General features: G+C 47.6%; 2 protein-coding genes across 4 annotated transcripts; both read left to right on the top strand.

Annotated features, from left to right (window-relative positions):
- The first annotated feature begins 1,940 nt into the window (after positions 1–1,940).
- On the top strand, positions 1,941–9,223 carry gpatch2 (G patch domain containing 2). Of its 3 annotated transcripts, none has more exons than XR_010877034.1 (10): positions 1,941–2,105; positions 2,638–2,881; positions 2,975–3,513; positions 3,756–3,820; positions 4,004–4,186; positions 4,359–4,461; positions 4,665–4,704; positions 4,920–4,984; positions 5,466–5,519; positions 7,218–7,270. XR_010877034.1 is itself a non-coding variant. In XM_067242215.1 (10 exons), the coding sequence occupies exons 1-10, from the start codon at positions 2,056–2,058 to the stop codon at positions 7,385–7,387; spliced, it is 1,545 nt and encodes a 514-aa protein (XP_067098316.1). In that variant the 5' UTR covers positions 1,941–2,055; the 3' UTR covers positions 7,388–9,223. The 3 variants fall into 3 exon arrangements, 2 of the variants coding, with proteins under 2 accessions (XP_067098316.1, XP_067098314.1); XM_067242215.1 differs by having other exon boundaries at positions 2,975–3,510; positions 5,431–5,519; positions 7,218–9,223; XM_067242213.1 differs by having other exon boundaries at positions 5,431–5,519; positions 7,218–9,223.
- A 6,032-nt stretch (positions 9,224–15,255) lies between these two features.
- LOC136947338 (estrogen-related receptor gamma-like) lies at positions 15,256–27,619 on the top strand. The gene is made up of 8 exons (XM_067241361.1): positions 15,256–15,611; positions 18,716–18,967; positions 19,115–19,272; positions 20,805–20,921; positions 24,381–24,491; positions 24,834–25,016; positions 26,966–27,235; positions 27,373–27,619. The coding sequence occupies exons 1-8, from the start codon at positions 15,556–15,558 to the stop codon at positions 27,615–27,617; spliced, it is 1,392 nt and encodes a 463-aa protein (XP_067097462.1). The 5' UTR covers positions 15,256–15,555; the 3' UTR covers positions 27,618–27,619.
- The last annotated feature ends 275 nt before the right edge of the window (positions 27,620–27,894 follow it).

Raw genomic sequence — 27,894 nt, 5'->3', positions numbered from 1 at the left:
TACCTGGAACCCTCGCCAGAAATCTGAGATGTGTCTTGAGTGGTCATCCAACCTCAAAAATCTGAGTCAAGTCACAACCCTGATCAGCTTACAGCTGATCTTGTTTGAGAAATCACCTCGTCTCCAACTTCCTTGTCCCTGTCGTGTAGTGTCCATGTCACACAGATCAGTGTATGATTAGATCATGCTGAGACGGTGGCACCTGTCGTCCCTTGACCTAAAGGTGACACTGGTGCAAACCTTCTATGTTGTGCACCTGTTACAGTGGTCAACTCCAGGGACAGCTACAAGATTTGCGATTTGTTGTTGGTGTTGACATATTACAGTTTTTCTCAATTGTTTACACACAAATACTGGTACTTGAGACACAATGACCACAACATGTAACTCATGCACCAACCCCATGAACCAATTGTGCTAAACCACAAGCACAATTCCTGCTTTACACTCAAATTGCAGTTCTAACACACTACACACAATTCTCTGCATTTGGCACAATTTTCATTAAGAAAATCTTTTGGTTTCACAAAGAACACACTGCCATTCAAATACGCACACTGACTCATCGCATGGGCAAACACCTGTCACACAGTTTTACAATTAGCAATCAGAGCTTTAGAATAAAAGGGAAACAGGTGACCTTTTCTGTTTTTGAGCAATGGATGCCAGAGGCAGAGGAGTGAGAGTAAGAGGAGGAGGACAGGGAGGACGAGGATGAGGAAGGCCAAGGACCATAATCTCTGATGAGATCCGAGCCGCTTTGGTTGACCATGTAGTCAACCATGGTCTAACAATGAGGGAGGCTCGGCAAAGAGTACAGCCAAATTTGAGCAGGTACACTGTAGCATCCATCATCGGGACTTTCCGAAATGAGAATAGGTAAGAAATCTACTCTCACCAATAAAATTGCAGTAGGCCTACTGCATATAAATACAGTACTCAATGAGTACAGTAGTACAGTATTGCCTGTGGACTGTTCTGTTGGACTGTAAAAATAAAGTATGTTTCAAGTATTTGGAAAATGTATTCCTACACAGTATTCCTACACAGTATTTACAGTATTTTACTATTTGTTTGGCAGAACTGAAAGATTACCAACACAAGGTGGTCGGGAACGTCTCCTGAACAGGAAACTGAAATCATGAACATGGTCCTAGAAAATAACGCCATAAAATTACGGCAAATACAAAGAAAAATAATAATAATGTAACTGTATACACTATACAGTAAATTATTATGTTATTTTGTATGTAAACCACTGTATGTGCAACTTTGTGTTGGTTGGGATGTACACTGTGTACATATATGTAAAATATATTTGTTACCGTGTATTTCTGTGTTCTGAGTATAAAAACAATATTCTCAAATATTTTACAACACACTTATGTATGTACTGTCTGTAGTAAATGTAACACTGAACAAAAAGGCCTAACTCACACAAACCATCATGTAAAACACTATGATGAATGGAAAACACTTATTCTTCATTCGTGATTGTGATGAATGAAGAATAAGTGTTTTCCATTCATCATAGTGTTTTACATTGAGCACATCAGTGTTCAAATGGTTCTTATAAATGTCTATTCATATGATGGTTTGTGTTTGTCATTTGAAAACAAAATACCATTTTGAGATTAAATAACATTCTTTTGAATGTTAAGTTTAATTTTGCAGGAGAAGTGAGGGGTTTTGCCCATTGTGTGTGTGTTTTTTTTATTTGTGTGTAGAGTTCTGAGAGTATGAGGTATGCATTCAGAAAATGTGTGTAACCAATCGAGAAAAACTGTAAGAGTACTAGTTGCCTACCACCTAGTGTTCAGAACCAGACGTTGGTAAGAACCAAGGATATGCATGATCGTATTACTCTTTTCTCCAGAAGGTGGCGGTAATCCACCTAATGTTGGTAGTTTACCACAATACCTGGAAAAGAAGAAGAATGACTGTTTTGATGTCCTCCACTTCCGTTTGAGATAGCAAGCTTTGTTTGTCATTATGGTGTCCCACTGCTTGTCCATACGTGTTTTCGGTTAAAAGTCTCAGGCATTGGGGGTTTTAATGTTCCGTGCAGCTAATATCAAGACCATCGGTAAAGCGGGAACCGGCTGGTATGTAGTCCTGAAATGGGTCGATTTTATATCACCGGCGAACATTAGCTAGCTTGTCAGAAAAGTAGGGCAAACCATGGCTAGCTTGCTAGATATTTTTGTATCTTTGACTAGCTAGCTTGCTAGCTAGCTTTCAATCGTACGCTTTTTCATCTGTAATAAAGGTGTCATCTGATTTCGTCAGATGCTGGTACCAGTGGTAGGAATCTAAGCCACGCAAGCCAACGTGACAGCTAGGTAGTACTAATCTAGTGGTAAAATACAATTGGTAGCTCAACAACTCAACAACGGTGAATCACCACTAGCCACCATATTAACAAGTGACATCCGACGACCATGGCTTAATTGTTTCTATAGGTGTGAACTAGGATATATGCATGATCAGCAGTAGTGGATGTGTGCCCTTCTTTAGCAATATTTAAAACACACACAGACTCAGCTATACATTGTCCCTTTCTCATCTAAGCTTTCATATTCTGCAATCCATCACAAAGCTTCCCCTTCACTCAACCACACGTCTCTCCCCCACAAGGCATTTTCGTCGGACCATGGACGAGCTGGTCCACGATCTGGTGTCTGCGCTGGAAGAGAGCTCGGAGCAGGCAGCGCGCGGGGGCTTTGGGGATGGTGGGGACCACGCCCTGGCTGTTGGCTGCCTGCTAAAGAGGCAGGCCAGGAAGCGGCGTGGCAGGAAGAGGCGTTCAGACAACCCCCACCCACCCTGGGAGACGGGGCACCTGAGTGAGGGGTCCGAGTCCAGCCTGGATGAACATAAGGTGGGTGGGTGGATGGGTGGGGGGTGTAGACCTGGCAGGATGGTGTGTCAATGTCTGATTGGTCACGTTCTGGCTATTTCCTCTGGTTCTCAGGACTACCGTGCCACCACGGGTGGTGTGGCTGCCAGTAACAGTCATGGGCGAGATAACAGTGACTCCGATGAACAGCTGGGGCCCAAACGGCGCACTCCTCTCAACCCAGACACGGGGCGGGGCAAGCGGCCACTCTGGCCAGACGACCCGGTGGCCGGCGAGGGGACCCGCAGCCTGAGACGGCGACGCAAGGTCAAACGCATGGCCGTGGACCCCCCTCTGGAGGCACTGACCCCCCCCACCACCACCATCCTCGGGCCACCACCTGTCCCCAAGCCCCTTGTAGGGGGCAGACCCCCTGGGCTAGGCTCAGCTGAGTGCAGGGGGGCCATGGAGCTGGGCGGAGGTGGTGGAGAAGGCAGAGGGGGGAAGTGCGGGGTGAAAAAAAGGAAGATGGCTGCGCACAGACTGGGGCTTGAGGCGGCTGATGAAGGGGTCGTGGTGGAGAGTGAGGATGCCATTTTGACTCAGACTGGACCCAAGGACAAAATGGAGTTTGAGGAACAGAAGGGTTCGGACGAGGACATGAGTGACAGGTGGTTAGTGTTATGCTTCTTCTCTCGCTCGCTCCGGCCACATCGGCTCCTGTCTCTGGAAGCTAGTGTTGCATGCTGCTGCTCAGTAGCCTGGAGGGGATTCTAGTTATTTTCCGTGTTGTTTCCATTTAAAAAGACAGCGTTGTGTGAAGAGACTGCTTTTTTTCAACAACCTTTTTTCTCCTCCCATCGTTACCATCCTGTCTGTCTCTGTCTGTCTGTCGCTTTCCCTTGTCTCCTTCCAGTGAGACCAGCAGTGTGAGCAACAGCAGTGATGGGGGACTGTACACCAATGATGAGGGGAGACAAGGTAAAGGCCATTTGCTGACTACCTTCTGTACTGGGACTATTCCCATACAATGTAATGTGATAGGGAGGACAACGTTTTGTTTCCTGTTGATCTGGAAAGAATAGGACTTGAATTCCATCTGAAAAGAAAAGTCTCCCGACGCCTCTTTCTCTGACCCGCTCCCTCTTGACCCCCGCTCCCCAGGCGATGACGAGCAGAGCGACTGGTTCTACGAGGGCGAGCCAGGGTCAGGCGGGGCGTGCGGCGTGGCGGGGGTGGTCCCGTGGTGGGAGAGGGAGTCGGGGGAGGAGCTGGACCTGGTGGACCCGGTGTTCAACAGCATCCTGACGGGCTCCTTCCCCATCATGAGCCCCTCCGCACAGAGAGGTAGGAACCCCAGGCTCGCCAAGCTGACCCCAACCACAAGGAAAACGACCGTGGCGCACAAACACGGCTCCCACCACAGTCGTGTGATATGGCAACTTGCTTCAGTCGTGACATCGTCACGTGTGTTGAGTTCTAATGGATGACATGATGCCGGCCTCCGTTCTCCCTCCAGGTTTCCAGGCCAGACTGAGTCGCCTCCACGGGGGCCCTCAGACCTCTCAGGGGGGGGCTCATGACAGACTGACACGACACTCCCAGGACCCCCACTCCCACGAGTGAGTCTCCCTAAGCTCCCCTGCACCCCCCCCCCCACGTGTTGATGCGTTTGAGAGTGCTTTTGAATGAAACCTCAGACTCCCTAAGAAATCCCTATGCACTGTAGAGATGCAGGGCAAGGTTGTGCTCCTGCAGTTGTGGATACGTCTCCTTGTTGTGTATGTTTTATATTGGAACTTACCCAGCTCCATCTCCCCCACAGCCCATGGTTCAGTCCAGGGTCGAGGAGAGACCACGGACAGGTAAGACCACACCTGGATGCCCACCCAGTCCTGTCAGTACTGCACCTGTTATCCCATTAGCCTGCCTCTCTATGTTAAGCACTCTTAAGAACCCGGCGACAGAAATTCAACAGGAGCTTACAGGCTGAGCTTATAGACTGACTGACATCATGACTTGATCTTTTCTGATCTCTTTTTCTCTCTCTCTTTCTCTCTCCATGTCTGTGTGTCTGTAGTTGCACTGGGATTCTCGGACAGACAGAGGGCACAGGAGGAGCTGCTCTATGAAGACAGCCAGCAGGTTGGAAACATGCTAGCTAGCCATATTTATACATATGGAAAATACCTGCATCCACCCTCATGGGTTATTACTTCACCAGGGGTAAGGGCTCCACAGGGGGGCGCTAGACTCACACTGAATAGTCATGCGTTGAGATCTGAAGCGATCCACTGGGTTGTGTGAAAGAATTAGCGTTTGGTGTATGTCACTGTCCACAATCAGTCATGAGTAAATAAGTGTTAAACTAGGCCTATCCGGCCCTAAGCTTCAGAAGCGACGCAGCCTGTGAATAGTTTCACGTGTCCTTCAAACCCGAGTTCGGACTGGCATGACCTGCACCTCAGTGTGACTCCCTGGGAAGGTGAAAAGCCTCTGTATGTCAGGATTATGTGTGGTTGTCATGAAGATGAGTTGGGCTTTGTTGTGGTAACGATGACGACGATCCCGATCTGGCTGTGGTGTTGCAGACAGACGAGTGGTCACCTGGGCTCCCTGTGTACAGGTGACGTCAAGCGGAGACGCAAGGCAGCCCCCCTGGGAGCACCTGCCCCCACAGGTACTCTCCTCCTCCTCTCTCCCTTTGGACCCTGTCCTCCTCTCTCTCAGACCGTGTTGGTAGGGATGGGCGAACGATGCCTTGTGAAGCTTTGGTGGTTTCTTTCCGCATTGTGCCGGCCCAAAGAGCCCAACTATCGGCGCGTCGAAAATGAACAGCGTCATCTAGCGGACGTTTAAACTGGCTGAATGAGGCGTAGTGGTTGTCTCCGACGGTAGACTGCCCTACGTTACTTAATGTTTTAATTAAGGCTACATGTGTTCATTTTGATCTGATATTCGTGCTCACACATTACAATGTTGTGATACATCTGTAGGCCGTTAGAATTATGTCATTTTCTCACAGTAAAAGTTAAAGAATATCTTCCGAGGTTCCCTGCACTGGGGCGCAAACTCGGGTATCCAGACTTGCGCTAACAATACGTCGTCGAACATTGCTTTAACCAGCTACACCACCGAAAAAGCTGTTATTTGTTGATGCGGGTGGACGGTCTATATAAATTAAACTAGATTACAGATTTTTTCTTATTCTTAACATTTGTGTAGGCCTATTGTGAACCGGGGGGGACTTTATTATTACAAATTATTATTATTACTGTTGACGAATCATCATTTGTTTTCTGGGCACTGTATCGACCTACCTAGTCCTATCATGTTACGTTTCATTTCAATAAAATAACACTCAAGTGCACGGATTTATAATTGGCCTATTACAATACGGATTTAATAATGACCGCTGGGAGAAACTCGAGCGACGCCTGGCGCTGCTTCTCTGGCAGGGTGTGATTTATCTTTAACAAGAAGCGGTGGCTTCGTTCCCTCTGTGGCTCTGGTTCAGAAGAGCGGCAAAACTTCCAACCAGTTTGTGACGTTTGAAGCATTGAACGTCATCTATCACGTGGTTTCGTAACTTGATACAAGCTCCAAAACACTTTTTTGAAACTGTGCGTATTGGTTTTGCGACACGAGCATCGATGCGTCAGTGCCTTACGTCCCATCCCTACATGTTGGATAACAGTCAACTTGCCTGATTTACTGTCAGCATAGATATACCGGATTTACCCCTAAGCCAATCACGTTGGTGTGGTCTCCACCCTCACTAATACCTTTAGCCCAACCCCCTACCCCCTGTCCTTCCCCCTCTAAACCCAGCTCCCTCATGGGTCAGCAGTGGTGCGAGGCGGTTGCGGAGCAGATTAATCTGAGAGTTAAGACAATGGGATGAGGGGGTTAATGGGTCAGGATTCGGAGCATAATACCTGGCATCCCCAAAGAAGGAAGTGATGTAAGAATGGAACAAAGTTCCTCGTTTCTCTGAAACTGTGGGCCCTCGTGGAAAGCACAGGGTCAGTCCCAGCGCAGCACTACCTTGGGGACCACGGTAGCCTCCAGTAAGCCCCAGGGTTCTGAGGGTCAGGGTTCTGCAGACGCCTCCCTCTCCCAGCCTGCCCCATTTAAAAAGTCTTAGGCTCTAATCAAGATCCTCTCCTCCCACTCCACGTTTACAGCTATTAGCCCCGTCGTTCGTCCTCCCAGTCACTCCCCTCTTCCTTCGCTCCACGTGTCTTCCTCTTCCTATTAAGATATCTGCTGATGAGGTCTCTCTCACTCTCACCCACTTGCATTAAGATGTTCTCAAATTTCTGCTTCCCATGTTATATCCCCAGATATTAAACAGGCTCTGAATTTTTCTCTCTAGGAGTGGTGGGTGAGAATGTGGGGCCCCTCCCAGAATCGAACACTGGGAATCGTATGTTGCAGAGTATGGGTTGGAGCCCTGGCATGGGTCTTGGGCCTGAGGGCCGGGGCATCACCGAGCCCATCCGGGCCACACAGAGACCCAAGGGAGCTGGCCTGGGCTTCATTTGACCCCTGGGCTTGTGGGCTCCTAACCCAGCAGGACAGGCTAGTAGGCCCCTGAAAGCTGCAGGGAGAGGAACGAGGTGGACACTGCACAGGCTAGGAAGGAGAAAGAGACTGCAGTTACAAATGAAGGAATGGATGCAACCCACAGAAAAGAGAGAGAGAGATTCCTCCTTGTCTGGCAGCAGAGCGATACAGGTGTATCTGCACACCTGAAACAGGCTGCGGTGCAGAGGGAGGATGCAGAATGATGTCATGGGACACAAAGGCACCAACTGTCTTGCTCAAATCATCACCCGGTTCTAGTTAGGTGTGTTTGGGGATTGTGTCACACAAAGCTGCTATGTCAGACGGCTTGTATTTGATTTGTCACTGTTATTAGCCTTGCAAAATGTTCTGAACTATTCCACTTATAGTCTATTTCCCTCAAATGTTTATAGGATTTTGTATTTGTACAATGTAATAGTTAAAAAGTATCCTCTTGATTATTGTTAAATGGCTTAAGATGTAGCCTATAGCTCCTGGGTCAAATTCCCTCAGGCTTGAATGTGTTCTGGTCAGGGAAATGAAATAATATGAAATTGTTGAGAAAGTGTATGTTTTAGAGAGTATGTTTTGGCTTGGCTTATCAATGTCAACAGTTAACTGGAATCATTGCATACACCATTGAGGCTCAAACAGGGAACAGAGGCTCAAATGAGAACATCAAGGCTAACTTGGCCTGGCCAAAACAGGTTTCTGTAAGTAGCAGGTAAAAAGCTCCAGTTAAATATTAAGTCCTGTGTAAACATTAACGTGACAAGGTAAAAATGGACCCGATTGACAAAACTGCATAATTACTGCACACGTTTTATTTTTATTTTTACTATACACAATTTCCATTTTTATCATCGTGTTATGAGTGTGTATTAGTTTTCCCTGCTGTTATCATACTTGTTTTGTTGTTTTATTCACTTGGATAAGGCTACTGAATGGGGCTCAACAGGCATGTTGGAATGTGTGAATAGCTGGAAAGAAAAATAAGAAATTGAGAGGATGTCCCCTAACACGCCCTGGTTCTTACGTGTTTATTGTTTATAACTGAGAAACAGAACTCCTAGCAATGTTTTCCCCAAGACAGCAAACCATGGAAGGGCCTACACAGACACCCGCTGGAGGCACTGAAATGTTTCAATATGGAAATGTATTTACCTAAGGTTCTCCATCCTCTATTCACCTGGAACTTAAGAGGGAAGAGTTAAAGATTAACAGACTTTTCGCTGAAATCATTCATTGTAATTGAGAGACCTGGGAAACTGCTTTGCTAATTAGATTATTTAGCTAGATTATTTGACAAAAAAACTGACAGGTTGTTCTGAGAAGAGATTTTTCGAATGTTTTGAATTTTCCGATGTTATCTGTCTTCTATTAACCTAAGTTCCTTGGTTGCAGATTCAGAATCAGTGCAGCTAATTCACCCCTGACCCGAGTTGTGTTTTTCTTGAAGTTCCCCTCACTCTCTTGAACTGGAACGTTCTAATGTAGTTCATGAACTTGTGAATGTCTTTCCCACAAATCTTCAAATACACGACCGTAAAACCAAGCTTTTCAAAAACTGCAACAAACTCTTTCTTTTGCAGTTGGATGAAAGTGTGAAACTGACTCATTGTTTTCATTACCTGACAGAAGTTGTCCTTGCCATCAGATCTGGGATCAGCTTCTACCACAATGCTTTAATCATAGGAGGATAATCAGATCGAAAGTGTAACTAGACCAGGGGGATTGTGACTGGTTTTATGTACAGCTGGTCAGTAGAGGGAAAATCAGTTGTTTATGTCATAAAACAATAAACCCAGTTTAGAAGTGGTCTAACAGCGTACGTGTTTCTCTTGTGTCGACACCCGGCTTCTTGAAATATGCCATCGTTTGACGGTGGTTCTGTCAAAGCGCACACCTTACTCCCATCTTACTCTCCCACAAACTCTGATATCAACACTTGCATCCCCATGCTGACTCAGAACATCCCTGAAACACGATGCCACTGCTCTCTCTCTCGCTCACTCTCTCCTTTTCCCCCCTTTCCCTCCCTCTCTTCACTCCAGCAGTCCCAGTATCTATGGGGATACAGACTAGAGGAAGCAGTGTCCTCTATATGCTCTCTTCCTCCTCGCACACACACACGCACACACTCAGGACTCCCCGGTGAGGTGCAGGAGGTGAACTCGGAGCTGTTCTGAGGGAAAGGAGAGAAGAGGACGAGAGTGTCTGTGCCACTGCATCAGAGAGCAGAGCAGAAGAGGAGAGCCGTTTGTCCTTGAGAGTGACTGACTGCAGAGGCAGCTATAGGACTGTGGATGAGCCTGTGACTGTGAGTACTGGGCTGGGTCTGGGTGTGGTTTACCACAAGGGGTTTTGGGATAGAGGGCACTGAGGGATTATGGGGTTAGACGTCCACTGTGTATTCATGTCTGCGTCACTGTGTGTGTGCTTCTCTCACCTGGTGGTCAAGCTCCTTAATCTCATGTGTAGGAATCTAAGTACCTCTATATAGTAGGCCTGCCCCGTGTTGGCTGAAGGTACATCAGGTTCCCAAATGTTGTTTTTTTGTATCAACCTGTGAATTGATAAAAAACCTTCTGTCTGTCCCTTTCTTTCTCTCACTCTCCATCTGTCTTTCTCTCTTTCACTTCCATGCCGTCTCTCTCTCTCTCTCTCTCTCTCTCTCTCTCTCTCTCTCTCTCTCCTGTTCTCTCTCTTACCCGCCCCCCCTCTTCCTCCTCGGCGTTGACAGATCGATAGTTATACATCTATAATTGGAAGCCATCAGTTATGGCGGTCCTCCAAAGCCAGCCATTATCGTGTGTAATCTTGCAGAAAATTACATCGGGACTTGTGTACCTTGGCTTTAGCCCGTACCCACTGGTCGGTGCAAGGCTGTCTGTCTGGAGTTCAGCCTAACCACCAACATGGAGGGGGGAGAGGGAGGTAAAAGAGGGAGGGGGTGAGCTTACCCCGCCTCACTGGCTGGTGCTCCACCGCCTACTGTTCTTGGGGGAGGGGGAAGCGGCGTGTGACGGACTTGGAGAGGGGTGAGGGGAGGAGGGAGAAAGAAGTTGACAAGATTGTCATGCATTCGGTCTGCTTGACATAGGGAAAGTCGTCCAAGAGTTACATTAGACCCACGAACCGGGGCATAATTGGGAGGAGGTGTCGAGCGAGCCGAGGCACCGTGTGTGTTTGTATGTATCTGAGAGTTCCTGATGTCAGCAGGTGTGTGAGACGTGCTGGGGGGGGGCGGGGGGGTGCTGACTCGCCGGTTCCACAGGGATCGGAGAGCTGGACTGGTAGATAAGGGGAGGACAGGCGTGAGAACCAGAGTCATATTGCAACCTGTCTCTTTGTATGTCTTTACAGTCACATGTCTATTTCCATTCTTTTTTGAAGAGACTGAGCAAAGGTCAGAGTTCACGGAATGATAGGTTGAGATAAAAGAAGTGAATAAGCAGAAATCGTTGGAGGAAAGTGAAAGTTCACAAATGGAGACTTGAGGGAGGAGAGCAAAGAAAAATAGAGAGAGACAGGCAGGTTAGCACATTTACATTTAGCAGACGCTCTTATCCAGAGCGACTTACAGTAAGTACAGGGACATTCCCCCGAGGCAAGTAGGGTGAAGTGCCTTGCCCAAGGACACAACGTCAGTTGGCATGACCGGGAATCGAACTGGCAACCTTCGGATTACTAGTCCGACTCCCTCACCGCTCAGCCACCTGACTCCCAAGGAGCAAGGAGCTTAGGCAGAGACAAAGTATAGAGTTCTCCGAATAAGCCTACAGATGATCTTCTGCATCTAGCTCTCTCTTTCTCTCTTACATTGCATGTGAAAGCATATGCCATTCTACAATACTTGCCCAGTCATGCAAGTGCAGCTATTCACTGAAGGAAGGAAATAAGGAAGGATGGATTTTGAAGAGTATTCAAACAGGCCAGGCCCAGCAGAGGGGGTTGTACGGGTCCACCAGGAGCAAGTGTGTGTATTTCCATGTGTTTCACACAGCAATACTGCATGTGTGTGCGTGCACTGTGTGTGTATTCCAATACCTTCTTAAGTCTCCAAGGTGTCCCAAAGGGACCTCAAATTATCCTTGGATAAAAGTAAACCATTTAAAACCCATTGAGCTCTGAGCTGTCCCAGTGCTACTTTGCTCTGTCATGAGGGTTGTCCCTGAGCTGGTTTCCCACACCACGTTCAGCCATTGACAAGGCAACGACAGCGGATCCACTGGATTCCCTGATCCATATTCATTCTGTGAGCAATGAATTCAGCAGCCAGGCTGTTCTCCCCAGCAGTTGTCTGCCAATCCATAGATCTGTTCTTCTCTCATTCCTCTCATCTGAAACAGACAACCTTTGCGATCACATTTTTTGGTGAACTTCAGGCGAATATCTGCCAGTCCATGCCTGCAAATCTGTGGTGATAAACGGTCCCTGATCACTGCTACTGGCAAATTACACCCCCCCCCCCCACACACACACACACTCCTTGCGTTGTTCTTTGGTTCACGTCTTTCACAGAAAACCACTTTATTGTGTTAGATGGCATTGACTGTATCTGTGAGGAGGAACAATGGTATTTGCTCACAGTGTCAATAGGCCTATCCCTGTTCATGGTAATTGATGGATGACTTGGAATCAGGTGCAGGGTAAGCTAATCACACCATGAATGTCTCCCTCAGAGCAGATGCAAAATCAGATATATAAGTGACTGTGTGTGTGTGTGTGTGTGTGTTTCTGTGGATGGGGAGTGTGAGGAAAAAGATGCATGTGGGTGTGTGAGAGTGCACAAGACTGTGTGTGCGCATACGTGTAGGTTGAGAGTGTGACAGGGGAAAATGCGCGTGAAGAGAGTGTGTTCGACTCTGAATGTGTGCGCGTGAGTAGAGAGGCTAAGGTGGGGGTGGTGAACACCGTTTGACTGTCCAGTTTTGGAACTCAATCTGACAGCTGTCTCTTAGGGGAAAGTCGAAGGGGGCTTTGGGCTGGGACGTCAAGGCCCCCTACTCTCTCTCTCTCTCTCTCTCTCTCTCTCTCTCTCTCTCTCTCTCTCTCTCTCTCTCTCTCTCTCTCTCTCTCTCTCTCTCTCTCTCTCTCTCTCTCCTCTCCCTCTCCCTCTCCCTCTCCCTCTCCCTCTCCCTCTCTCTCTCTCTCTCTCCCTCTCTCTCTCTCTCTCTCTCTCTCTCTCTCTCTCTCTCTCTCTCTCTCTCCCTCTCTCTCTCTCTCTCTCTCTCTCTCTCTCTCTCTCTCTCACACACACACACACACACATACACACACTGTTTCTTGAGAAAACCTGAGAAAATCCATTCTTGGTCAATATCTGTCCACTTGATCTTTTGTTTCAGATTCCTCCCTGTAGTGCTGCTATCGGGTTTCTGTCTCCTCCCTGGATTCTTCCCCTTTCCTGAGCTTTCTGAATGTTTCATTACATGTAGCCCTAAGAATGCTGCGGGCTTACAGGCTGTGGAGGGAAACATTTGATATCCATTTGAATTTTTCATTTCAAGTATCTTCCGTCAATGAAAAACAACGTCACAACACTGTAAATCCTTAGTCTTTCTTGCTAAATAGCAGGGTAGATCAGGTAGAACATGTCACATATTAAGTCTCAGGTCAACATAACACTATTATAGTATAAACTATGTTTCTTGTCATTTAATTCAGAAGTTCAAAAGACTGGAGTCACATGGACAGGAGACAGCATTGACGTTTAGACATCAAAACAATAAAGCTGTGTGGCATTATGCATGTCTGCTATCAGCTAGAACAAACTACTTCTCTGTTTCCTAACCGGAGGTGCAAGCTAGACACTCCGACCCGGCTCATGTGTAACCAACCATTGTTGTAATTCACCACATGGCGACCATCTCAGTGCCAAGGAAAATGTCAGCCTTTGTCAAACAATTGACCCAACTGATAACAGCCCAAATAATCTCGGTTCTCCGCCCCTTGTTTCATTTGCACACTGCTTTGTAAATTAATTAGCGACTTGAGGAACGCAACAAGAACACTGCAGTAGGAAATCTTGGCACCGTGCTTTCAGAATCCATTGACAGTGGTTAAGAGCTCTGCCTCCTAAAAGCCACTGGGATGATAAGTACCATGTTAACATTGGGCTTCCTTAATGGTTTATTAAAGATAACATCTTGGTCTAGATTATTTTGATGTGTGTTGGATAAACATGAGATAAACATGGAACACTGACGCAGTCTATGGGGTTTCTAGATGATAGCGAGAAAAAACACTTTATCTACCACTAGAAAGCACAAAGTTGGAGATTGGGCATTAATGGTATTGGAAGTGTGTGTCTGCATGCGTGTGCGTACGTGTGTGTGTGTGTGCATGTGAGTGTTTGTGTCTTTGCTAGTTGGTGTTTCAGCTCCTTTGATGTGGTACATGAATCTGTGACCTTTGAACGTGTATGGTATAGGACTGTGTATGTGAGCACAGTGGATTTTGATAGAGTGTGTGGAGTGTGTCTGAGGTGTTTCATGTGGTACGCGTGCAGCACATTACCTGTGCGATAAGAACCACTCCATGTCGTCTGCAGTCTGGAGTTTATCGAAACCATAATTGTCTGATAGTTTTGACGTTGACTCAGAATAGGATAATAAACTGAGTTGTGTGGGTGTGTGTGTGTTTCAGTTACACTATAGAAAGCTAAATGGGGTGAGGAGTTACTGGTTATTAAGCAGGTTGTCTGCCTCCTAACTGGAGGGTCTGGTGATCAAAGAGTGGAGCAGAGTAAGATAAGATCACACATCTGTTATTGCAACTGCTGTGTAGTAGAGAATGAAGAAGTGTGGTATAATTTAGTACAAGGCCTACAAATGCCCTTGTGTATATATATATATATATATATATATATATATATATACAGGGCATATATATATATATACACACATAAAGGGCATTTGTAGGCCTTGTACTAAATTATACCACATCTTACTGTACATTGGCATGACATAAGATACAATAATCAAGGCATGGTTTACATCTGTAATATACTAATTCAGCGTGGTTCAAATAATTAAAGTGTGTGAGCGTGTGGAGCAGCTGTTATACAGTATCAAGGTGATACACAAACAAACAAACACTCACACACACACACACACGCATACACACACACACACACACACACACACACACACACACACACACACACACACACACACACACACACACACACACACACACACACACACACACACAGAAGTGGTATGTCCAGAATGTCCTTCAGGATCAGGTGTAATTATAGAGCTCTGAGACCACCACACACATGAATAAAGACACATTCCATCAGTCCTGCATACAGAGTATGATTCCTCAGACAAGAGCCTCTTGGGTTTCAAAGAGCTTAATACACTCCATCCTCTCTCCAACATGAACCCAAGAACCCAGGGCCTGGACCTTTACATGTTTATTGAATCAATGTGCAATGTCATGATTTACAATCAAAAGAATTCATTGTTTCCTAAATGTCTCTGTGCCTAACTAAAGTAACACAACAATTGGGAATATATATATTGATATGTATATATATATATTGATATATATATTAAGTGTTTTATTACATTATAAGTTCTCCAAGTCCTTACCTTGTCTCTAGTGTTCTCTTCAGAACCTCTGTCATGTTTTAAATACACACAGCCAGTTGTCAGCTCTTATTGGATCAGAATAGAGCCAACCACGTGTTAGCATCACGTTCCAAGGGGAGGAGCATGCCAAGCAGTGGATATTCATGAGGAGTTACCATGGCTTTTCTGTCGTCTGTCACTGAGCTGGCCAGAACAGTTATGACCTCACGGCTTCTGGCTACTATCTAGTGAAGGTGTGTGACAGAGAGAGTCAGGGAAAAAGTGAGTAAGGAATAAGGAAAGGAAAAGAAAGGTGGAAAGAAACAAAGCGAGTCAAGAAGGAGACATAAAGAGCAGAAAAGAAACTGATAGGGAGAGAGCCCGCAAGAGTGACAGCATCGGAAAACAAACTGAGAGGGAGAGAACGAGATCAAGAGAGAGAGAGAGAGAGAGAGAGAGAGAGAGAGAGAGAGAGACAGGCAGTAAGAAGCAAATAAGAGAGTGAGAGAGAGAGAGAGAGCAGAGACAGCAGGGTTCTCCCCAGATTATGGTGACACAGGGCACATGGATTTAGTCGAGTTGTACCTGCCGGAGTGCTTTACCTACCACTCTGACACTGAGTAAGTACTCTCCTCTTCTCACCTCCACTCCCACAATACTGCTGGCCCACACTTAAAACCTGCTCTTATGTTTCTGCTACCAGCCTCTGGTTGTCTAATCTGTTATCTGCTTTCTGAAATGTCAGAGGGTTGAGACTGCATGTGTTGACTGTCCATAGAGACACAGGAGGTCTGTGTGACAGGAGATGTTGTTACCTATAACACATGCCGGTTGATTAGCCCAGTGGTTGAGTCTGACTCAACTACAAACACCGCCATGTTGAAACTGCCTGTTTGTGTACTATTGGGTTTGAGTGTGTGGTTCTCTTTCAGCAAAGCTCGGCTGTGCTTCTAATAAAAAAGAATGTTTGGAAGAGAATAAAATCAAATACAAATCATTTTGGATAGTTGTTTCTACAAGCAACGTCACAGAAGGCTTCACAGATTCCCGTAGATTTACACCTATAACCAACCTAAAAACCCTCAGTGAAGACAAGGACAAACTCCCAGGAAAGAGAGAGGAAATGGAAGACACGTTGAGGAGTAATTCAATGAGGGATCCTTTCCTCCAGAGAGGACTGGTGATACATAGGGGGTCAGACCACAGGCTGAATCCCATAGGTAATACCACAGAATGTATGTAGAAAGTGTGTGCTCTGAGACTGAGGGAGAGAGGGAGGGAGGAGAGGAGGGGAGACGGGAAAGAGAAGAGATGGGGGGGGGGAGAAGGGGGGAGAGAAGAGAGATGGGGGGGGAGGAGAGATGAAAGGATGGACACTGAGTGGAAGAGCAGTCCTTCAAGCCCATCCTGTTCCAGCCAGGCCCTGGTTAACCCAACCCCTCAATCTGAAACTAAGTATTTAGTGAGCAGGGCCGATAGGGGAGATCCTCCTCATCTCCTGCTGGCTCCATCAAATATAGAAATAACTCTTCTTGACAACCCCCTGACCTAAATCCGTCACCTTGTGAGAAGGGCTGGGGTCTGGGTTATTTGGGGTGAATGAAGTGTTCTGTTAGAGTTGGAATGTTAGACTGCATGTATTCAGGATGGACTAAGAGGAGGGAGTCCCATGCTCCTCCCTCTCTCCTCACTTGGCTGTGTCTATTTTATTTTGCCTTTTCCTTCTTTTCTTTTCCCCTACTTTATCACTTCCCCTCTCATGTCTACCTCTCTCGCCCTCCTATCTTCTTTTCTCTCCCTGTCTCATCCTCCGGTCGGTCATTGACTTTGTTATGACTCCTCATTTGAAAGTGAGTGTTGCCTCCTCTGCTTCCTTTCAGCACCCCCCCCCCCCCCCAGTTAATGACCCAGTGACAGACCCCTTTCTTTCTCTCCCTCTCAGTCTTTTTCACATTCTCTCTATCTGTCTGCCTCCGTGTTCAGCCCCCCCACCCTGTTTTCTCATTATGTTGAAAAGTCTGTCGTTTCACGCTACGTTTTAACCTTTGTTACCAAGGTGCAGTTAGGGATGTTTTGGATACGAAGACACACACACGCACGCACACATTTATATTCTCCAGCAATCCCTGTCATTGTCACTTTTTCACTCTCTTTTCCGCTCTCGACTCAATGTCTTTGTTGTTAAAACAGCTATAGATTTACGGAGCTGCCAGCCGGCCTACCCTGTGGCATCGTATTCCACCCCTCTGACATGCTATCATGCAAGAGATATCTAATGTTCCTCTCAGCGACTGAAATTTGAATGAGACGGTGTATTTTTGTTGTAAATGACACAACGTACCCGTGTCATAGAAACCTCATGAGAATTCCAGTGTTTTGCTGTAGTGCATTAACAAGGCAGCAGAAAACAGTTAATGGTGCATGCAGCTGCGTGGAGACTAATGCTCTCTGCCGAGAGAGACACAACGCATGTTAAATTCATTCTAAGTCAACAAAAGGTACTCCAAAAAAGTTCGACGAGGCACACAAAGAGGCAGACAGACCGTCATGGAGACACAGGACCAGAGGAAGGGGGGGGAAGGAGAGGATTTGAGTAAAAGTAGAAACTGATATCAGCAAAGCTCGCCTCCCGCTGCCCCCCCCACTCCTGCCTTACCACCACCACCGCACACACTCGGTGGCTTTAAAGAGGTTAATAGCGCGTGGCTGTGGTTGACTCTGCTGGTGGTAAAAGCAGCCAGTGTCTTTGCCTGCCAAATTACCTGTGGTGGGGAGTGGGCCTATTTACATGGCAGGAACCAGGCCTCGGTCTCACTCCATAGACCTCACTGAGTCACAATCACTGATGGACAGAGACAGAGGAAGGAAGGGGGGGGGGAACGAGATGAAGAGTGTAGGGAAAGAATGTGTGTGTGGTGCGTGTGTGTGTGTGTGGTGGGAGTGGGGGGGGGGTGGCGTTAGGAGCTGTGCCAGTCCATTGTGTGCGTGTACATGCGAATGTATCGTTGAGTCGGTGTGTACGTGAATGTGGAGGAGATAGAGAGACAGTGAGCTGGTTTTATGAGTGGGTCTGGCGACATACAATGGCATGTGAGCATGTGCCAGCGTATGTGTCGGAGCGTTTATGATGACACATGAGCACATCTGAAGGCATGTCTGAGTGTGCGACATTGTGAAAGGAGCCGTCCCGAGGGCGAGGAGACACGCGTGAGACTCGCGTGTTTCCACGCTATCATGTGTCGCTCTCAGACGGCGCGTGCCCACGAGTGAATGCGTGAGTGTGATCCGAGCACGGCTGTGTGCTTTGGCTCCGTGAGAGCTCAGGGCTGGTTTGTTTTGTTTACATTTCCATGTGTTTGCTTGAGCGATCTCCTGCTCTCACAACAGGGAGGTATAATGGACCGGAGCTTTGCATATGTGGGAGACTACAAACGGCCTGCTACGCCCGGCTTGGATGGATGGCTGGAGAGATGGCGGGGTAGAAAGACAAGGGGAAGAGTGTGAGAGAGAGGGGTCTTCGAGGTGGTGCTGGTAGACAATTGCGCTGTGTAGGCCTGTGCACATCGTAATCTGCTGTTACGATTGTATCGGTACGGCCATCAGAATGTCGTACAAAGACATCAAGTTAGTGTCATGAGATAGCATTTACAGCTTGTTATTCATCCATCTCTTTGTTTTTCTCTTCTCTTCTGCAACATATCTCTTCCCACCCTGCTCTTCCCAGACTCTTGGACAGGATGTCAGTGCGGGGCGTAGACCTCCCCTGTCCCCCCTCTATCAAGCGCGAGCCATCCAGCCCCAGCCCCAGCTCCCAGGGGGACATCAGCCCTCCTCAGCCCAGCCCAGGGAGCTCCTCCTCAGACACCAACTCCAGCTACGGCCTCCTGAGCAAGAACCACAACCACACCAACGAACTACACTCACCGGGTCTCTACGGACACACAGCTGGGCTGTCCAGCGACGGAGGAGCCAACAGGTACAGAACATGTGTGTGTGTGTTTGTGTTTGTGACCATGTCATGGATTTAGTATGAACATATGTCTTCATGTGTACAGAGTCAGGGAGGGAGTCAGTGAGTGTGTGTTCTAGGTTAAGCCCTGTCTCTCTGGTTCTCTCCACCCAGGAGGTTTGGTGGAGAGGATGGCCAGGTGAAGTGTGAGTTCATGCTGGGCTCCGTGGCCAAGCGCCTGTGTCTGGTGTGTGGGGATGTGGCGTCAGGATACCACTACGGAGTAGCCTCCTGTGAGGCCTGCAAGGCTTTCTTCAAGAGGACCATCCAGGGTAAGAAACACACACACATTTCCGAATCAGGATCTCCATACAGCCGCTCTGCAATAGACTTGTCTGGTCTGCCAGCGAAAGCGAGGGGAAATCTGGATGGAGAGAGATGGGGAGACAGAGAAGGAGAGAAAAGAGAAATGGGGAGATTGTTAAGTGGACGTCTGCTGAGGCAGAGCAGTTACTGTCCCCTGAAGGACAGACCTTTAACACAGATTCATACACCCCCAGAGAGTAGGAATCATACACACTACTGATGCACTGACACACTACTGATGCACTGACACACTACTGATGCACTGACACACTACTGATGCACTGACACACTACTGATGCACTGACACACTACTGATGCACTGACACACTACTGATGCACTGACACACTACTGATGCACTGACACACTACTGATGCACTGACACACTACTGATGCACTGACACACTACTGATGCACTGACACACTACTGATGCACTGACACACTACTGATGCACTGACACACTACTGATGCACTGACACACTACTGATGCACTGACACACTACTGATGCACTGACACACTACACATGATTGCATATATTCAAACTAAATGCATTACTTTAATCCCACCCCCTTCCCCCCCACCTCCCACTCCCCACACACACACACACACACACACACACACACACACACACACACACACACACACACACACACACACAGATAAACACAGATTTGAGCGATTTAAGCAAATGATCATGTTTATACAGTCTGTGAAATGTGAAAAACCTGTTTTGAAAAGCATTGCTACAGGTGTTAGTCAGAGCAGATGTTTAGGTGTAAACATCTGACGTGAGTTCACAGCCATGTCCTGGGAACTCCATGAAGACATTAACTGATGTTTGCTCACAGCTCTTTCTAAGCTAATGCTGTGTTGAAGCTGATCCGTGTTGGTTTCTGTGCAAAATCATGTATGTAATCCTCTCTGTGTAAGTTTGTTAGTGTGCGTCTAAGCCATAACCAACTTATGCAAGCCGCATGTGGGTGTTTTAAAGTGATTGTCTGGCCTGTGGCCCTGTGCCAGGGGTCAGGGGTCGGGGTCAGGGTTAAGCCCTGTTTAGGACTTCTAAAGCGGACTACACATATGGGCTTTCTTGGGGTTTAAGGTCATCTGGGCTGTCAGATCAAATGCTTAGATCTGGTGCTTGGCTGATCAGATACTTCCTGATTGTAATAGAAAGGGACAGCTGAAGCGGCTGGGGATTGGCTGACTTTCATATTCAACGACTGACGTCCTTGCTCTAGTTCTCCCTGTCTTAGGGTTCTGAATTGTGATGAAAACCAAAACAAATAGAGAAGTGATGAATGGAAAGAAAGGATTCATCTTGACTGTGTTTTCCCCTCTCCCCCGTTTGCATTCCTTCATCTCTCCCTGCTCTTTCCTTCCTTTTCTTATTATTCCACCTGTTTCTACTCCTTTCTTTTCTACACCTTAATCGCTTCATTTTCCAACTGTATTCCCTTTCTCTCTCCTCCTCCCTCTCTACCTCTCCCTCCTCCAGGTAATATTGAGTACAGTTGCCCAGCCAACAGTGAGTGTGAGATCACCAAGAGAAGAAGGAAATCATGCCAGGCGTGTCGCTTTATGAAGTGTCTGGCCGTGGGCATGATGAGAGAAGGTGAGGGTTATTAACTCGTATCAGTCTCACGCTGTATATATGAATACACACAAGCCAAAGGATGGCAGTGTCTGGAGCTATGGGCTAGTGTGTGAAACCCAAGTCCTTCAGCCAGTTAAACAGGTCCAGCTTCTCTGGCCCCAGCTGCCTTGATCTACTTCTGTGTTTTGATAAACACAAGGAAAGAACAATGAGCAGCATTTCTATGGAAAGGTGTGGGTTGGAGGTGGAAGTACTGTCACTACTACAGTCGGCTCCCGTCTGTACTGTGTGTGTGTGTGTGTCTGGTGACATATTGTTGGCCCGATATAGAGGTGACCCAACAAGGCAAACAGCAGCTACAGTACGGCTGGTACCTCATGAGCCACTTGTGGAAGCCTTGATATGGGCACCATTTACTGATTAATGGGAAGGAGAGAGAGAGAAGGGTTTGGGTCAGGGCCTGGGTTTTAAACAGAGTGGAGAGGGGGAGGAAAGATATCAAATGGAAGAGAAGTAAACAGGAGAGAAAATGGAGAAAGGAACGGTGAGAGAGAGAGAGGGAGAGAGAGAGGGAGAGGGAGAGAGAGAGGGGGGGAGGGAGAGGGAGAGAGAGAGGGGGGGGGGGAGAGGGATAGGGAGAGGGAGAGGGAGAGGGAAAGGGGGAGAGGGGGAGAGGGAGAGGGAGAGGGAAAGGGGGAGAGGGAGAGGGAGAGGGAGAGGGAGAGGGAGAGGGAGAGGGAGAGGGAGAGGAGAGAGGGAGAGGGAGAGGGAGAGGGAGAGGGAGAGGGAGAGGGAGAGGGAGAGAGAGAGACGGGGCGATAAAGAGCAAGCCACAATTGAGGGCAATTCACTGCCACCTGCTGCCTCCCTCCTCAGTTCATCAGCTTTTGATTTAATCAACCGTCAGCTAGGGTGACAGAGACCAGAGTATGTCACTGTGTGAGTGTGTGCATGTGCATCTCTGCATGTGTGTGTGCTGGCATGCACACGTGTTTATGTATACTACACCACACGACTCATTTCAGCATATACTTCTGTGGTGTTTGTGTGTGTTTGCATGTGTGTGCCCTTTTTTAATTAGCTGCTTTTAATAGGTTAGGGCATCTACTGCATCCAGCCCTGTCTGCCTGCCTCCCACTTCCCTCTCCCACCTCCCCCCTCCTTTCTTGTAAATTCCTCCAGATGTCTTGTGGGATTCCTGGACCTCCATGAAATGTGAAGCGCCCCTCGTAACTGCTGTCGTAACCGGTCTCGTAACGCGCCTCGCCGTGCCTCATAATGCCCCTCTTCCTCCAGGAGGCAGCAGTAAAGACCGAGACAGAGGGGTGTGACTTTTAACAGGGAGGCCGAGTCCATATTAAACCCGACTAAGGACCAGAGACCCTGACAGGACATGATTAAGTCACGTCCAGCGTCCCTCTCCGCAGCCACACGGCTGTCACGAGCTGAGGGTACAGACCCATGTGATCACGAGCTGAGGGTACAGACCCATGTGATCACGAGCTGAGGGTACAGACCCATGTGATCACGAGCTGAGGGTACAGACCCATGTGATCACGAGCGCAAGTGGCCAGGGTGTCATCAGCTGCAGGCCGCCGTTATTGTGCCTCAGAAGTTCCATTTTTAATGCTGAATCGGGTGCACTGCATTAACTCCTGTCATTAGCATTGGGCCAGAGCAGTATTGCCCATCAAACACGGGGTAGTTAAAAAGTTCAGTTGCTTCAAGGAGCTCAGCTCAGGACTTTACAACAAGATCAATATTGAGCCAATACATCTAGGGAATCTTCTCATCTTACCAGGAGAGAACCAATGCAGTGATTTAGCAGTTACTCAATCTTTTCAACTTATGTCGTTCATAACTACCCTACTTCCTACCATCACAAGCAACAACGGTGGAAGGCCCAGAAACGACAGGACGTCCATTTACATTTAGTCATTTAGCAGACGCTCTTATCCAGAGCGACTTACAGTAAGTACAGGGACATTCCCCCTGAGGCAAGTAGGGTGAAGTGCCTTGCCCAAGGACACAACGTCATTTGACACGGCCAGGAATCGAACTGGCAACCTTCAGATTACTAGCCCGATTCCCTCACCGCTCAGCCACCTGACTCCCATACATCTGACCAACATATGAGTAGCGTGGGATTGTGTCTTTAGCTTCAGCGAGGTGGCGAGGTCACTCACAGGGGGATATGATGTCATAGAGCATGTTTAGTTTCCTGGTGCTGTGTGGAGCCTCCCTGCTCCTAATCCCTCTGTGTGTGTTTTGAGACCCTGTAAATCCCCTCTTCAGGGGGGACGTTCTGGGGACTTCAAACACGCTTGTCGGGGAGATGGGGGTCACGGATCTTGGACACGTGCTTATCGAACGACTCTAGATCGCCCCAAGCTAGACAAGCTGGGCAGTGTGTGTGTGTGTTATGTGCTGTTATCCTCCAAACCTATTCCTGGCCTACTGGTTGTCAGCACATTCCTCTGTGAAGAGTTACACTTAGCTCAGATGTGTGTGAGTAACCCTGGCCACACACACAAACACATGCATGGCCACTGGGAAAGTATACACTGCAACAACATGGGAAGCCTTTTGACCACAAAGACCCCCGCGACACCCTCTGCTTTGACACTCCCAAGTCTCACCTGCCAAACATAGCTAGTCAAGACCTTCTAATTGTCTATAGTGGAGCTATAAACATCCTCATCATTATACCCTTCAACTCACAGTCCTTAAACTCAGTGTTTGCTGTTGTCCAGTAATAGAAAGTGAGTGTATGTGCTATGACTGAGCTAATGAGATATGTATGCTGTTTTAACTGCCTCTAGGTAAGGTAACCTAATAACACTAATAAAACTCACTAATAAAAAAGTTAGGTTAGCCTTTGCCAGACAGATCCCTTCTCTTTGTAGAGGGGTTGGGTGTCACCCTGGCACTGTGGTGTAGTATACAGTATGTTGGTGTGTGTGTGTGTGTGTGTGTGTGTGATGTAGCTGAGGGATGGTTAGACAATTAACACCCTGAATACCTAACCCCCAAACTCCCCTTCCCTGTTAAATCTCCATCCCCATGGCGATAGTGTTACCATGGAGCTTGTTAAGAAGAGCAGTTGTCATCGGGTGCTGGACTGTTGTTGACTATTGAGTTACAGGGTTGATGTTGCAATGCCAGAAATGTGACATCTCTCTTTAGGTTTCCATTGATGTTCATGTTCAAAGAAAGACATGTCAACTGGACATGATCAAAGTTATGGAAAGAAATGAAGATCAATCTTGTAGAAGGAATGAATAAACTTCACCATGTGTGTGTTTGCATGTTTGTGTGAGTGTATGTGCGTGTGTGTTGCTGGATAGAAATCAAAACACCCCTCATAGAGACAAACAGTAATCTGTCAGATGTCCGGTGTACAGGTCAATGGGTGCGCATGAGGATCCAATGTGTTGTACCAAGTGTGTGTGACTGACGTTCTGCTGTTGGCTGCAGGTGTTCGTCTGGACCGCGTGCGTGGAGGCAGACAGAAGTACAAGAGGAGGATTGATGCTGAAAACAGCCCGTATCTCATCCCTCAGAGCAGGCTGCCTCAGAAGAGAACGTGTAAGCAGCCAAACACAGCGCAAACTCATCCCGACATCCTAGGTTGCTCTCTTTCTCCAGATCCCCTCTGTTCTCCTCCTGTGCTCTTTGCTCTCCCTCTCTCCTTTTCTTCATCTCTCTTTCTCTCTCCATCCGACCCCTGATCTTCTACTGTACTTTCTACATGCACAATTTGTAAGTCAAGATAAAAGATACAATTCGAAATTCTAAATGCTGCATGAATGAAATGTAAATGTGATCTCTCTCTCTTCCTCCCTCTCTATCTTCCTCTATCTTCCTCTCTCTTACTCTCTCTTTCTCTCTCTCTCTCTCTGTCTCTCTCTCTCTCCATCTGTGCCTCAGTCCCTCTGGGAGGCATTGCGGAGAACAAAGTGGTGTCCTTACTGTTGTTAGCTGAGCCAGAAGGGATCTTTGCCATGCCAGACCCCACGGTCCCGGACAGCGACATCAAGGCTTTGACCACACTGTGTGACCTCGCCGACCGCGAACTCGTGGTCAATATCGGCTGGGCCAAGCACATACCAGGTATGTGCTCACTCACACTAACATACTGTACACATGAGACAAACACAAAACTACACACAGTCATCATTCCGATTCTTATTGGCTCAGAGTAGACACTGAAGCTCCGAGCTGTTTATCTTGTCAAATGACCTTATCCCCTGAACAACTTCTGAAGAAGTCCACACAACTGTGTTTGGTGGAGCACCTGCACCTTTATACCGTCTACTAATACTTGTTTTGGGGACATCGCAAATGAAGCTGCCTTTTATCTGTTGTGGCCACATGACAGGGTCAGTTGCATGCCAATACACACACACACATTTGGGGATCTCTAAAATAATTGGCCGCACAAAAAGAGTTTAAACCAAGATGGTGACACGGGATTACTTGTCACACTTGTTACATGTCTATAAATCCAAGCTGTCATCACTCTATCTCTGCATTTATTTTAATACCTTTCTTCCCAAATGCAAAATTCCTTATCAGTATTTCACACCCAAAACATCACCACCTGTGTTTTTGTTTATGCTTGTCCAGTAATGCTTACGAAACAAACCCCCTGCCTAGCCTGTAAGCAGGTGTGTGTGTGTGTGTGTGCGCCCAAGACTTTTATTGTTCTCAAGGAACAGAAGAGAAGCTCCATAGCTTGCCCCCTGTGGTTATCCTGGGCCACAGCTCTCCTTCTTGTCACTAACATTTACCATCAAAGTGTGAGCCTAACACGGTGTGACTGATGTGTGTATTTGGAGTCCTTTGCCAGCGGAGGGTTTGGCTGGTAGAGCACAGCAAAGCTGGGGAAGGAAATGCACCTCATCACCTGAGGCAGCCGACTGGGAGCAAAAAGAGGAAGAGGGAGGGAGAGAATGTAAACGAAAGAGCAAGGGAGCAGATGCCGAGGAAGAGACACTGGTGAGGAGAGGCGACAGAGGGCCTGACAAAGACAGAGAAGGAAAGGGAGGAGGGAGACAGAAAGAAGACCTTTGTGCTCCAGACCCCCTCGTAGCAGCGTAATGGTGGTGTCACATCAGTTCTGTGTGAGTGGCAGGTTATGGCCCGTGGCTGGAGGTACCAGCAGAGAGACCCAGGCTGTCTAAGCTAGATGTCCAGGGGGATGGGAGTCCAGTTGGGCCACTCGGCTGCCAGCTACCCCATCTTGTCCTGGTCTGTCACGCAGACAGACACTGATGTGGTGTGAATTCTGAGATGCAGATGAACTAGCTAAAGACCAGCTCCAAAACTCATATTTGTAGTCATTTTTTGTATTTTATTTTGTGAAGTTTAAACGAAGGGGTTGGGGGGGGGGGGGGGGGGGGGATCACTGTGTGTCTCTGTGTGACATGAATATGACAGATGGATGGACACACCCTCAAGCAAGTCCTAAACTCCAAAATCTATAGCTCTCATGAATGTTTGTCCATTTAAGTCTTTAAAGACACACCCATACAAACCGCGATCGATCATACCGTTTCAGAAAACTGATCCCTATCAACCAATGAAATTGTCTGCAGACGTTTCCAATCAATCACAGAGAGATAAGACAGGAAGGGGAGCCAGAGGCGTTCCCATGGTGATTGTAAAACCACCAGACCCAGATAACAATCACTGATGGCGTCAAAAAAGAAAGACTGTCCTCCTCCTCTTTTCCCTTGCTTTTCTATAAAACAAATCATCCGGTTTAATTATGGTGGGTGTGTGTGTGTGATTTATTCCTCCTCCCTGGGGGAGTATAACTCTGTTCTAGGTCCGTCCTTCAGGGGACACATAGGACTTAACCGTTCAACCTCTATCCACTGTATGAAGCAACCTTTTCTGAAACATGTCTCATGTCAGTTTTTCTCCTTGTACAGAAAATTCCTCCCACTGTCTCGTCAATGTCAACAGTAGCTGCTCTGTCTCAGCAGACATACACTTAACAGTCTCCCCATTTCTCCTTTCTCTCCTTCTCTGTCTCCCCATCTCTCTCCATCCAGGTTTCCCCTCGCTCTCGCTGGCAGACCAGATGAGTCTGTTGCAGAGCGGCTGGATGGAGATCCTGATCCTGCGTGTGGTGTTCCGCTCGCTGGCCTCGGAGGACAAGCTTGTGTACGCTGAAGACTACGTGATGGACGAGGAGCAGTCGAAACAGGCAGGTCTGTTTGATCTCAACAACGCCATCCTGCAGCTAGTGAGGAAGTTCAGAGCCATGAAGCTGGAGAGGGAGGAGTTTGTGGTTCTCAAAGCCATCGCACTCGCCAACTCAGGTAAGAAGGAATGTTATTGTTGTCGAAGTAACTCAAGCAGCAAATTCTGAATTGGAGACTTTTAGTGTAGATTGTCGTCCATTGCTTAGGTGGAGGCTTTAAACATCACCCATAATCCCTTCTTTCTCTCCCTCCAGATTCTATGCAAATTGAGGACTCGGAGGCGGTGCAGGGTCTCCAGGATGTGCTCCATGGGGCCCTGCAGGACTACGAGAGCACCCAGCACCCCGAGGACCCCAGGCGGGCAGGAAAGCTCATCATGACCCTCCCCTTGCTGCGACAAACAGCCTCCAGGGCCGTTCAGCACTTCTGTAGCATTAAGCAGGACGGCCGAGTGCCTATGCATAAACTGTTCCTAGAGCTGCTGGAGGCTAAGGTCTGACCTTCTCCGGGGAGCGGGTGTGGTTGGTGGTGGTGTGTGTGTCTGGGGGAGGGGGGGGGGGGAGGGAGGGGCGGACGGTGATGGGGGACCTCATAGGCCCGAGACTGAAACTGGAACTGGATGGTCCTTAGAACTGGATTGATATCCTTCAAGAATCCTAATGTTCTCGAGCTGAGTGCTGGATACAGGGCACAGTTCCCACATGCAGTTCAGTATCTCTGCTACAACATGCTGTCTGGCTCTTGTGTTTATCAGGAATGCGGCTATTGTGTCACAG

Source organism: Osmerus mordax, chromosome 8, assembly GCF_038355195.1.
Source record: "Osmerus mordax isolate fOsmMor3 chromosome 8, fOsmMor3.pri, whole genome shotgun sequence".
Taxonomy (NCBI): Eukaryota; Metazoa; Chordata; class Actinopteri; order Osmeriformes; family Osmeridae; genus Osmerus; species Osmerus mordax.
This window is presented reverse-complemented; position numbering and strand designations above follow the sequence as displayed.

What these genes read in the sequence shown, in the direction of transcription:
- gpatch2 (XM_067242213.1), top strand. Translation starts at nt 2,056, where the DNA reads ATGTTCCGTGCAGCTAATATCAAGACCATCGGTAAAGCGGGAACCGGC. An exon ending in CCAGCCTGGATGAACATAAG is followed by an intron (nt 2,882 to 2,974) that starts GTGGGTGGGTGG and finishes TCTGGTTCTCAG; the next exon opens with GACTACCGTGCCACCACGGG. An exon ending in GAGCCCCTCCGCACAGAGAG is followed by an intron (nt 4,187 to 4,358) that starts GTAGGAACCCCA and finishes TTCTCCCTCCAG; the next exon opens with GTTTCCAGGCCAGACTGAGT.
- LOC136947338 (XM_067241361.1), top strand. Translation starts at nt 15,556, where the DNA reads ATGGATTTAGTCGAGTTGTACCTGCCGGAGTGCTTTACCTACCACTCT. An exon ending in GCTGCCTCAGAAGAGAACGT is followed by an intron (nt 24,492 to 24,833) that starts GTAAGCAGCCAA and finishes TCTGTGCCTCAG; the next exon opens with TCCCTCTGGGAGGCATTGCG. An exon ending in CATCGCACTCGCCAACTCAG is followed by an intron (nt 27,236 to 27,372) that starts GTAAGAAGGAAT and finishes CTCTCCCTCCAG; the next exon opens with ATTCTATGCAAATTGAGGAC.